Here is an 11,774-nt window from a genome sequence, read left to right on the forward strand (position 1 = left end):
AAAGGGGTCATATTATCCAGCTTCAACACTTTCACATGGTGTAACCTTGTATTCAAAGTCTATTGCTTTTCCTTGATTTTCCTCCATTTGAATATTGGATCATAGGAGCTGCATTCAGAATCTGCTGTGTCTGTGTGAGCTGGACTGGCTCCGCCCACACATGAATACTTGCTTTTTACCCGACTATGGAGTCTGAGCATTTTAAAGAAATTCCCCCTTGGGAGCCGTTGGCAAAGTGTGTTAGCAGCTCAGAGCGCCCCCAAAACACAACAAAGGTTTTGCGTTTTTCCACTTGAAAATGTTGTCTCGTGAACTGGCCCTTTGTAGACGGACTCACTGTATATGGACAGGGTAACACATATTGCTGAGAGGACAGGGCATCATTAAAATAAAGTAACAAGGTGTGAACCAGCAAGGCACCAGTTTGCATTGCACTGACTTGTATTAAGGAGATGGACTCGGAGTGTTTTCAAAAAGTTCCACCTTCTGAGCTGTTTTCTCAAAGTTTTGTTTTTTGACTGTCTCCGAGCAGTTGTGGAAACGGATGCCCAAAATGCTACAGAAAGTTTGCATTTTCACTGGAAAACATCACGTAAACAAGCCCCGAGAGAGTCGCTTGCCGTGTTTGAATTCCTCTTCCTTGCAGACTTGCTGAGGCCAAATTGATGTTTGTTTTTTTGTAGTTTTTTTTTTTACAAGTTTGATTTGTCTTTTAATTCTGTTTCAATGTGAAAAATCATTGCAAACATCTCACTTTTTCCATTTGCCATTTCAGTAAATCTCGGTGTGTACGATGAATTTCCAGATCCAGGATGACACATTCTGCTTTTTTCGGAGTTGTGGGAAATTCCCTGCATCTGTTGCCTTTCAGAGCCCAGAGGACGGTCTGTTTGCAATTGTTCCGCACATAAATGTGAGGATACTAATGATTCTGGGCAACAATCGCAGTAAAAAAAATTAGACACTGATGTTTGAAATTGTCATTAATTAACAACATGACGCTAATTATAGGTGTCTTTAATTGCATGGTATCCTACGCAATTGTCAAAGGGAAGCCACCTGATACTTGGAAATTATTTTTTAATTACCACTAAGGGTTTTTAGTCATCACCAGCCTTTCAGCCTTTGATAATTACTCCTCTGTCAGGCCATCTGGAAAACTTTTAATTGAGATACTCCTATAGTTTTCTATATAATGGGGACTCGGTGTATGTCAGATGCTGCTCCGAGTAGGTATTTTGTGCGTGAGCTGATTTATCCTCAAACACATAAGAGCACCAATGAGAGAGAGAAAAACTCAAATGTGCTCATCTGTCTTGGATTTTAATACAGTAGAGCCCATGGCTGAGCTAATCAATCCCACTGTAATGTTGTACTTCGCCATGTCCCTTGGGGATAACCGGCGCGCTGATGTAGACATTGAGCGTTGGGTTCACAGTCTGTCTCTCTGACAAATGAGAATGTTGAACTTTGCTGTGACATCAACAGCTTTGTCCCATGTGAATATTTTCACTCTGTGGGTCAGGCCCAATTATGCACTGCACTATCATTGATGTTGGAATCAATTATATCACAGCTATTAGGCAGGCTGACTGATGTCTGTTGCACAAACAAAGGATTTCAATTAGAGTGTGGGGGCCAGTTCATTTGTCTGGTGGCGATATATGGAGTGGTTGGCCTTTTAATTTCCTTTAAATTAGCCTGTAATGAGGCCATAATTGGCACCCAAGACATTCACTTTCATATTTCATGAGACAAAAAAAGAAATTTATAATTAGACACCCTTATCTGAAGGCATCCTGTCTCCCAGATGACAATGGTAACTGTCCCCGCCTCCACATTCCAAGGCTGCAGAAGGAATCTGCGATGCATCGGTGTGGGGCTCCAGCAGGATGCGTATGTTTCTGTGAGACGCCACACATGGAACATAGCCATTAATATATACCATTCGCTGAGAGATGCATGCTTATATTTAGGGGATAATGGAATGCAAAACATGTGTAGTCGCAGCGTGTGGTGCAGTGAGTCCCTGCACCACACCCAGAGTTTGGGAAGGAACCAGGACTGTGTTTCCTTTTTTAACGCACTGCAGACCATAGAGTGCATAACTCTGACGGTCTGCTGAGACACGCCCTCCCTCACGGCTTAGGAACATTTGTTTTGCCGGAGAACTCGGCCCCCAAAATAGGATCACGCCAGTCATATGGAGCACAGTTGGACTTTATTTCCAAATTTCTCTTGTCAGGGGTTATCAGCAAACATGTGAACTCGGTAACACGAGACACAGCAACTGTTATAGGCAACATTATCCACACATGGAGGCGCAATGGAGAATTGCATCAAAGTAAAATAAAATGTCATGTGGTTAACCCTTTATTGGGAAATACTGAAATAAACAAGGATGTCGGGATAAAACACAATTATATGTTGCATCATACGATCAGTTGCAAAAAAACTGACTAATAAAATTCACTATTTATAGAATAAAAAATGTTGTAACAGTCTATAATCATATCTTATATGATACTGTGTGATAATATTAAAAAAAAACACTAAGCATGACTTGAACACACTTTGTGTACATCTAGCGCACAATAGCATGTACCTGTGTTAACTTCTAGTTTTCATTACAATAGTACATCAATCAAACATATAAAGGGTTAATGGGATTTATCAAATAGTGTGCATCAGCTCCAGTAAACGCATGTTTGGCCGATCTACCTCGAAACCAAACCAAATGTAATGTGTATTCACTTGTTCCACCTGTAATATGGTCACAGGAGTGCAGAAAGAGTTCTCCAATGCATCTTCTATCATAAGACATATTTTTCCCAATGAGGGAGGCCATTTCAAGAGTCACATATTCAAAACCTAAAAAGCTTGAATATGCACACCATTAAAGCATCCATCCATCCATCATTGCTTTAAAACGACTGCATGTTCGTAAAATCAATGAAAGTGAAATCGGTGGTGGGGGGGGGGGCGCTGACCTTTAATATCACTGTGATATTTGGAGTCTAACCCTCCCGTCCATCCCCTGGTTGTCGCACCGTGGGCTAATCATCTCAAGGCTCAAACTTAATTTAACACTTGCATGTCATAACACCTATCGGCTGTGACATATTGTGGAAATAATGTTAGTGGCCCGCAGCTGTGTCACCAGCTGCAGCCCGGCGAAGCCGAAGCAGCCGAGCGCGTTGGCGCGAGCTGGACTTCTCCGCGAGCACGGACAGCCGCACTCAGGTGCCATTTGAAAACGTGCGGCCATTTATCATTGGTGTTATGAGTCTCCTTTCTCCTCCTCAGATTGTGTTTGAAGCAGTAACCTCGGGGCAGCGTGGCTTGCTGGCCATCAAAGACGTTGTGGTCCAGGGCCATCAATGCAGTAAGTCTGTTTTTTATTTTCCCCCCGCCTCCACCATAAAAGAATATCACCAAACAGTCATTGTCCTTTCAATGACACTTTCCCCTAATACCTGCATGACTGTTCTGTTCAAGGCCTCCCGGTCAAACAAAAGGCCTTGGAAGATGATGCTCAGTTCAGTCCAAGTGTGAACCTCCTTCCTCTGGTCCGCTTTAAGATTCTTGAGCCCACAGTTGACACACTGAAGAGTGCTCAAGGAATAATGTTGGAGTGGTTGTGGTAAACCGTCCTCCGAGAGATGGAAAAAACAAATCCCGCCATACGTTGCGCCGCGTCGCGTGTTTGGATTCCACTGTTCCTCTTCTCCCCGAAGTATATTCGGTAAAATATCTCGGCAACAGCTGTTCGGAGTTCTGCTAGCCTCACCGAGTATCGGTGTGATCGCTTCACTGCGTACTGCAGAGGTAATGAACATGTAATCACTGGCATATTTATGGTTTTTCTCACTCAGCTTTCGGGATAAGCCACTAATGTGGAGTAAAAGGAGGAAGCCTCTCTGGTATTCCCCACGTTGATTCGTTCGAGCACAGATAGTCGTGTCAGTCTGTGCGGCACTCCTTAAGTTTATACCAAGAGCTTTTCACTCTCGGCACTCTAAATCTAAATCAATACCACAAGGGTTTTCATCAATTGATTACTGCGTTACTCTACCTCTCATAGTTGAAGTATCAAACTCCGATTGTTGGGCGCTAATGACCTGCTAACCATTTGAAAAGCAGCCGAATTCCTACAAATGTTATGTCAATAAGATCGATCTATATGGCAAAAGGTGTTGCATATAAATGTATTTGGGCAAATCGATGAGGCTTCACGACGTGGTCAGTGTTTAAATGTGTAAGTATGAGCGGATCAATAATCCACTCAGAGGCAATTGGGTTTCTGTGAGTGATAAGCAAAGTGATCAGAGCTGCACAGCCGATTCATTTTCTATTTATACGGCCATGTGGAACATCTAGCACAAAGGTGTGATTACGCCACTGGGTGGTCTGCCTCTCCTTCCATCATTAAAGACGACAGGAGTGATGAGAAAAATAGATTTGTCTTTTCGGTGCCGAATAGATTGACAGGACAAAGTTATAAAGGAGGTGTAGTTCAGACACAAGGTTATGAAATATTAAGTAGAAGTGAAAGTCCTGATGATGAAAGTGATAGAATTAGCTTTTGCCAAGTCTTTAGAGATTCAGTTATGTTTCGAATCAAGGTCGCTCCACTCAATTGCCCTATTTTTCTATGCAAAATAGCAGGACTAATCAAAAATGTTCCACATAAGTTAGTTTCTGTGGACTATCCCAGTCACCGATAATGAGCACAGTTAGAAAATAGATTTTTTTTTTCCGTTTGGGTAAAAAAACCAAAATAAAAACACTCAAATCGTTGAAAGAATGCGGTTAAGAAGTGAGGTTCTTGATAGGTGGAGTGTTTAATGGAGTGTTCTTACAAAACACTTCTGGCCTTCAGCACTTAAGAGCGTTGCATAGTCAAGCAAAGAGCAGCATTTTTCAACAGAACGTCTTCCTTCTTTCAATTTCACACTCAAGTGATGAGTTCCAAAGTGAGTGATGGCAAAAGTTTGTGGGGACGGAAATATACATTTCCATAAAACCACCATTGAAATACGACCAATTATAGCAGTTAATTCATGAAAAGCAAAGTGATGTTTACCTTCTCCTCATGTCAGAACTTAATCTTTTTGCACACATTTGTCTTTTTCACAGTGAATACGCCTCATTTCCTGACGATAAAGGGAGTGGAGGTCAACGCAGGACAGACCGCATCTTTCCATTGCACCGTGAATGGACGCAAAAGGGACAACTTCCGCCTCTGGCTGCAGGTGAGAAATGTTGTTTTCTCTTTGGAATTTTTGGGTGGAACAAAGGAAAGATGGCTCCCTCGTTGCTATCAAACTGATGCTGCCGGGAGAGATTGTTTTAAAAAAAAAAAAGAAAAAAAAAAGTTTTTGGGACATTTCACTATTTTGTACCAGAAAGTTTCATTAAAATTGGATTCATGTTGAGATTTTAGTCATTTTCCATTGTAATTGTTTGCTTTTTGTGAAAATAGACATTTTCATGACGTATACTTCGCCACAGCAAAGAGAAACTTTAAAGTTGAATTTTAAAGGTTATTTATGGTACTTATTTTACCGCTCCGGTCCACTCGAGATGAAATTGGACTATATGTGGCCCCTGAATTAAAATGTGTTCGACGCCCCTGGTATGGAAGTTTCAGTTCTTAAATACATGTTTTACCTCATTAACGTCTTTATGAAGTCGATTTTATGTCTTTTTCTTCTTGCTGAAAGCCCGGACTTCCAACTGCATTTTTGTTAGGCATATGCATAATGATAGTAAAAAGGATTCTTATTAGTTACTATTAAATGCAAACAACTCCATCCTTTCTTTGCTTTGTTTACTTTGACTCTTAGTTGAGAGTATACCAATACTTTCACACTATAACTCCTCAAACTAATCATGCGTCAAAGGTTTTGCCTTACAAGCCCAAACTTTAAAGTGTATACTTTCTGTAAACAGATTGTCTGCGCCGATAAAAGAACAAGTGTGTTAAATTGCATTTCTTTGCTTTTGATCTCATATCATCTCACCCTCGTCACGTATGTCCACAAGTCTAACGCTTTTCTCAATTTGGGAGCTGAAGCTGATGCGAGTACCGCGGGTCTCACAGGCACTTCTAAAAAAACAAAACAAAGTTGCTTTCAGCAAAGTCAAGTGGTAAGTTACTGTGGGAGTTTAATTTGACAAATCCAAGCCGAGGCATTCGCACGTTTCTTTATTTTTCCCTTGTGTTGGAGGTTTCACCTGCTCACCAGAAACCCAGAGACCTCTGCGTCTGGGAGAGGGGGATTACAGTTGTTTCAGATCGCCTCAGTATGGTCTTAACCTATATAGACGCGGGCTCCGTGGATACTGTGTACTATATCTGGCACAACCGAGCAGCGCAGCAGTCTTAATTTGACCTTGTTCCGAGCAGCAAAGGTAGTGCATCTGGCAGACACAACCCTGCTGGCTCCGCTGCTAAGCACGCTGTCACACATGTGATCAGTGGGAGCATGACGCCGGGTAAAGGTCCTCTGCCAGGTACTCCATCATTTTAACAAACACGTCCTCATTAGCACAGGAGCTGGAAAACAAACATTAAGTGAAGTCCCTTGATGACAGTAATGAAGAAATATTTCTAATGAACAAATGTCCCCCATCTGCCTGCTGTGAGAGGTGACAGCTGGGGACGACCCACTGCGTGTCTGTGTGCGTGTGCGCAAGCACGTGCACGTGCATCTCCCGGTGTGATGGATGTACCCCTGCGATCGGCCGCCGACGGAAATGATAGGGACACAAACAAACAAGCGCAGACAAGTACACTCAACTGGAGTTTTCTGAAACATGCAAGGTCGGGCCACTTTTGTCTATTAAAACCTTTTCCATTTCGGAGGCTCACTTGTGTCTTTGTGTCGGTTCCAAAACAGGGCATTGGTGGACGGGAGGCCCCAATGAAAGCCACTAAACCTTGGAACAACCGGCGCTTCATCGGCACTTTCGACGTGGAGAACACAACCAAGGGCGACTCCGGCCGCTACCGCTGCATTGTCCACTCAGACAAAGGCGTTGGAGTGTCCAATTATGGCGAACTGACCATAAAACGTGAGTATTTGTTCCGGCGCGCTGGAAAACACACAAGCCGTCCTCGACGAAAACAACACGGGAAAGCGTGTTTTCAAATCCACACGACCTCCATGCATCGAGCAAAGTTAACGGGAGATGAACAGGATGCGCCGCTGCGTGTTTGTGGATGAAAATGCCCTCTAAGGCCACGCGCAAAAAAAAAAAAGATTCTAGTGCTTTTCTGTTGATTTGTTATCCAGAGGACTTTAATACTTTGCCTGTTAACGCTGTCCTTGACGAGCACAATTCCTCCTCAAAGATCACAAAGGCAAGAGGCGCCCGGGTTTACAGTAACCTCACTGATATTTCTCTCCTGCAGTCATTTGATATGAATTTATGGAGTCGTCCGAAACTAAATCCTGCAAGGCCCCTCTTTCCTTCAGCCCTATAGCCCGGTAATGGCCTTCTATATTTCTTCACCTCAATTTTCTCCCTGCGCTCTCAATTGAATTTACTGCCCCGTTTTCTCTTTTTCTTTTTTTTTCTTTCTTTTTTTGTCTCCAAGCTTTATGTGATTGATAGGTTTAATCCTGGCTGTCCAGATCGAGGTCTGTCAATCATGCGAGAATGGCCGGGCCCAGACACAGCAGAGTGTAGAGGGAGATAAAGTCTCTCTGCCCGAGTGTATCAGTGGGCTTTAGTGATGTACTCAAAGAAAATTTACTGACACACTGGAGGCACTCAGAATCACACTCGTGTATAAATTCAGCCATACAATTACTTGAACATCCCCGCGCTCGCGCATACTGACGAGGTGGCGGTATTTCCATGCGTTACAAGATAGATCTTTACTCAAGACAAACTGTTTAAGTGCCTCAGCGATAAATATTTAAAATGCAATAATTTTCCACACTTAGGCACGTATCTTGTGTATGAATCCCGTAACTCGTGCCGTTTAAAATTCCTCAGAGATTTTACACCTCGATGACTTTGACATAAGCCAGCTCCATCACGGGGGGGGGGGGGGGGGGGAGAAGAAGAGGCGTTTTTGTGCTTATAAGTGTCACACATAAAAACTGATACCTCCTCTTATCGTAGCAGTCATAAAACAAGTGCTTAACCCTCCTCGCAATGTGTCTGAGTTGTAAATCCTCCTTAAATGTGTATCCGCCGCGTCCGTGACTCGTTTTTGGAGGAGTGACCACGGAGCTATTCAGCGGATTATGAGCCTGCTACAGCCCCCCCCCCCCCCCCCCCCCCCCCAATCCACATTACCATACACTGCCTTTTCCTTCAACATGAGGAGAGTGAATGCTTGATTATCCAAGATAATCACTTCTGCCTTTCATGCCAGTGTTCCATCAGATTTATGTGCCTATGTGGAAGTGCACTGCATGTGTTTCCAGCATGCGCCACGGATTGGCCCAGTGCTGCCCCCCCCCCGCCCGTGATGAGCTCTCCCGTAGTGCGGCCAGTAGTTTTTGAAAGGAGGATAATTACTCCTTGTCCGAGCACTGGTTCTTTTCTTGGCCCGGTTAGAATCACCTGGAAGCTGCGAGGTGGCGCTCGCTGCGCTCCAACACGGTATTGTGGGCCACGCCGCCGGCTCAAGGATCCCGAGGTGCAGCCGTATCGGCACTAATGAGAAAAGCCACCGAAAATCGAAGGCCAGCCAGTCGAGCAACTCATTTTTTTTTTTTTTTTTTCCTGTGACCGTCTCCTCTCATATCAGGAGCCGATCAATTCTTTACTCGCTGCAACCCAATTAGGCAGGCTCACAACGTAATGAGGGCCTCGTGCATCTTAACAAGAGAGGCTCAGTGGATGTAACGGGCAAATGAAAGAAGGGTTTTTAAATACTGGGGTCTAACTAATCTAACAAGAGAGCAGAGGAGCGGCTCTTACTGCTGCCGTCTGTGTGGTGAATGTCAGATGGGTGGTAGGAACAGGCACGTGTTTGCAGTTGTGTCTGTTCGTCTGAAATGATTTGTTGATTAATCAAAATAGTCGAGGGGAAAAAAGGTTTAATCGTTGAGCAGTTCACTACTTCTAGTGCCATTCTCTGTGATTTATTATTGTGAGCTGAATATATTTGGAATTTTTAGCAGGAATGTCGAGTCAGTTTTGAGTATTTTAAACCTACATGTGGTAAACTCAAGGATTATTCATGTTCTGAGCGCAGTTAGTATATTTACCCTTTGGCTCCATGTGCATGTGTTGGCCTCTTATGTCGCATGCGCGTACATGTGCATTTGTGGGATCGCACCCGGGCTAGAAAGCAGGTGTTGTGGTGAAGGAGGACACAGCTGTCAGCAGAGCGTTTGGATGTATGGTCAACATCATGGCAGCAGCTGCTCGCTGACCCCTGCGAACGGCTGCCACTGTCGCCTGCACGCCGATGCGGGTTTCCAGCGCCAGGCGAAGACCTTTCCAGCAAAGCTGCCTTGCTTGGCTTAAACAGTGCGAAATGACTCGTTAATATCCTGAAGTGTTCCAGCACTTCAGTGTATTTCACACCGGTAATCCCTTGGTTTTTCTGTGCATCTGCAGTGGCTGTTGAACGGAGGGATTACTGCACCTACAGGAATTATTTCATCACTGTAAGCTGCTGTTGCTTTTGTGAAGCAGCAACTTTTCAAAGTTAAATGAAATGCCTTTTTGCTGTAATACATTGTGCCGCTGAGTTGTGCTCCTGCAGAAATGGTTTCAAGTGATAACAGCGGAGACGGAATTGAATGGCAGCTGTGGCATCCGTGCATTAAAATGCATATGAAGGCGCCATCTCTCCATAGAGACAAAGGATTTACCGGACGAGCAAAAGGAGCTCCTGCTCCAAGCAGCAGTATTGTAATTTAAATCATTTTTAAAAGTCACAGATAAATGTTTGTGTTTGGTGCTCTTGTGAGCCAGCCATGGCTGAGCCTGCTGCTACACACTTTATCATCACGTACTGTTATTAAAGGAATAGTGTCGATAAATTCTCCCAGCAGACACCTCTCATTCAATTCCTTGGAAGTTAGATACGCCGTTATATTTGTTTGTCACGGACTTGTTGTTTTATGTCCCTTTTTTTTTTTATTTTTTTTTTTTTATGAAGTTGTCACTTTGATTCGGTTCTTTGATGAATATTTATTATTGAGCAAAATAAATTATATCTGTCAGAATAACTACACATGCCATCTGCTTTTCAGCCAAAGACAAGGAAACCACAAAGCCGAACGACTACAGAGAGAAATCACTTCTGTTTTGTGAAACTCGCGTTGTCTCATTTAACGTTTTAAAATATTAAAAAGCAATCTTTGTCTATACGCCCCAACTATGAGGAACGATGTTCAAAGTGAGCTTGCTTTCTGTTGCTTAAATTAATTTGAGCATATGCCTTCTTAACTCAGTTAAACCCCTTTTAAGACGGAACAGACCATAGAAAACCATCAAAACAAGCCCAAAGCTGGACCCACATTTTGAGTCACCTCATTTTCCCGTCTGGCTCCGGCACGCAGTCTGAAGATGACCTGCTGGATTAGCTGGTTCCTTTTAGGTAACGTTTGACAGCGACGCTGGGAGCTGGGATTAGTGGGAGCTACGATAGAGGTCAGTGTGGGGTAACCATCTGCTGAGGACGAGCCTCCGACTCTCTGCTGGACACCTCAGCCGGCGTCTCATTCGTCTGGAGACTTCTTCCTCTCCGTGACAACTCCAGGAGAAGCAGCCGGCCAGCTAATGGCATTATTTAGTTACATGTGTGCTCATTAGAGCTCCTCGTCACGGCTGCTGGGACATGGAAGTATTGTGGTATGTGACCAGGGGGAGATTCCTCAGCAATTCCTTAGCTGTTGGTCAGAGCTCTTTGTTGACAAGATCTCTGTTTCACTAGGAGACCATTTTTTAACGAATGAAAGCCGCCATATTCAGTTTGTGAAGATGGATTTGTTTTCGTCAGTATTTTTGAATTATCCCTTGAGAGGAGAAAAGCGCACGCTTTAAATCAAACAACTTTTAGAATTAAAGAAGTATCCACGTTTCTCAAATTTCTTAAGCGCGTTTTTGTTGAAGGTGAGTTTTATGGGCCAGCAATGATTTCAAGTGAAAACAAAAGAACACTGCGTTTTGGGCGTCTGTTTTCATGACGACGCTCAGAGCCAAAGAAAATGCAACTTTTTGGAAGCTGCTCTCAAGGTGGAACTTTAAAGGGGTCATAATATCCAGTTTTTCAACACTTTCACATGACCCAAAAACATTGTATTCAAAGTCTTTTGCTTTTCCTTGATTTTCTTCAGTTTGAATATTGGATCATAGGAGCTACATTCAGAATCTGCTGTGTCTGTGTGAGCTGGACTGACTCCGCCCACACATGTCCATCTTGGGAAGAGGAGGAAGTATTTCCTCTCGTGGTGCCATGTGCCAGAGCAGAGCTGCCTAATTGTGGGAGGAGTCAAAGGGAGGGCCTACCTTGATTGGGATTGGCTAAACCCCCGATGACACTATATAGCGTTTGATTTCTGATTGGCTGGTTGGAGCAACACACTTTTTAAAACCTGTAACAAGCCAGGGAGAGAGAGGACAGACTGTCTTCACTTCTGGGGCGTCATTCCAGGTATGGGGACGATTAGTACTGTTGGAGAACCTTTAGAAAGTGAATTTTGTATAATACGACCCCTTTAAGTGTAGACCTTAGAGGCACTGCTACTGTGCATGTGCACCACGGTTGTAGTAACTATTTGTTTTGCACATGC

The 11,774-nt window shown here is 43.6% G+C and overlaps 1 protein-coding gene across 1 annotated transcript in view; it reads left to right on the forward strand.

Moving 5' to 3' along the window:
• The window catches only part of LOC308117024 (receptor-type tyrosine-protein phosphatase mu), a 176,173-nt gene that overhangs the window by 57,617 nt on the left and 106,782 nt on the right, over window positions 1–11,774 (forward strand). Inside the window, 3 exon segments of the mRNA XM_080475615.1 lie at window positions 3,307–3,385; window positions 5,140–5,255; window positions 6,906–7,080. Coding sequence (XP_080331741.1) covers window positions 3,307–3,385; window positions 5,140–5,255; window positions 6,906–7,080 — 370 coding nt within the window.

Source organism: Lipophrys pholis (genome assembly GCF_963383615.2).
Source record: "Lipophrys pholis genome assembly, chromosome: 1".
Lineage (NCBI taxonomy): Eukaryota > Metazoa > Chordata > Actinopteri > Blenniiformes > Blenniidae > Lipophrys > Lipophrys pholis.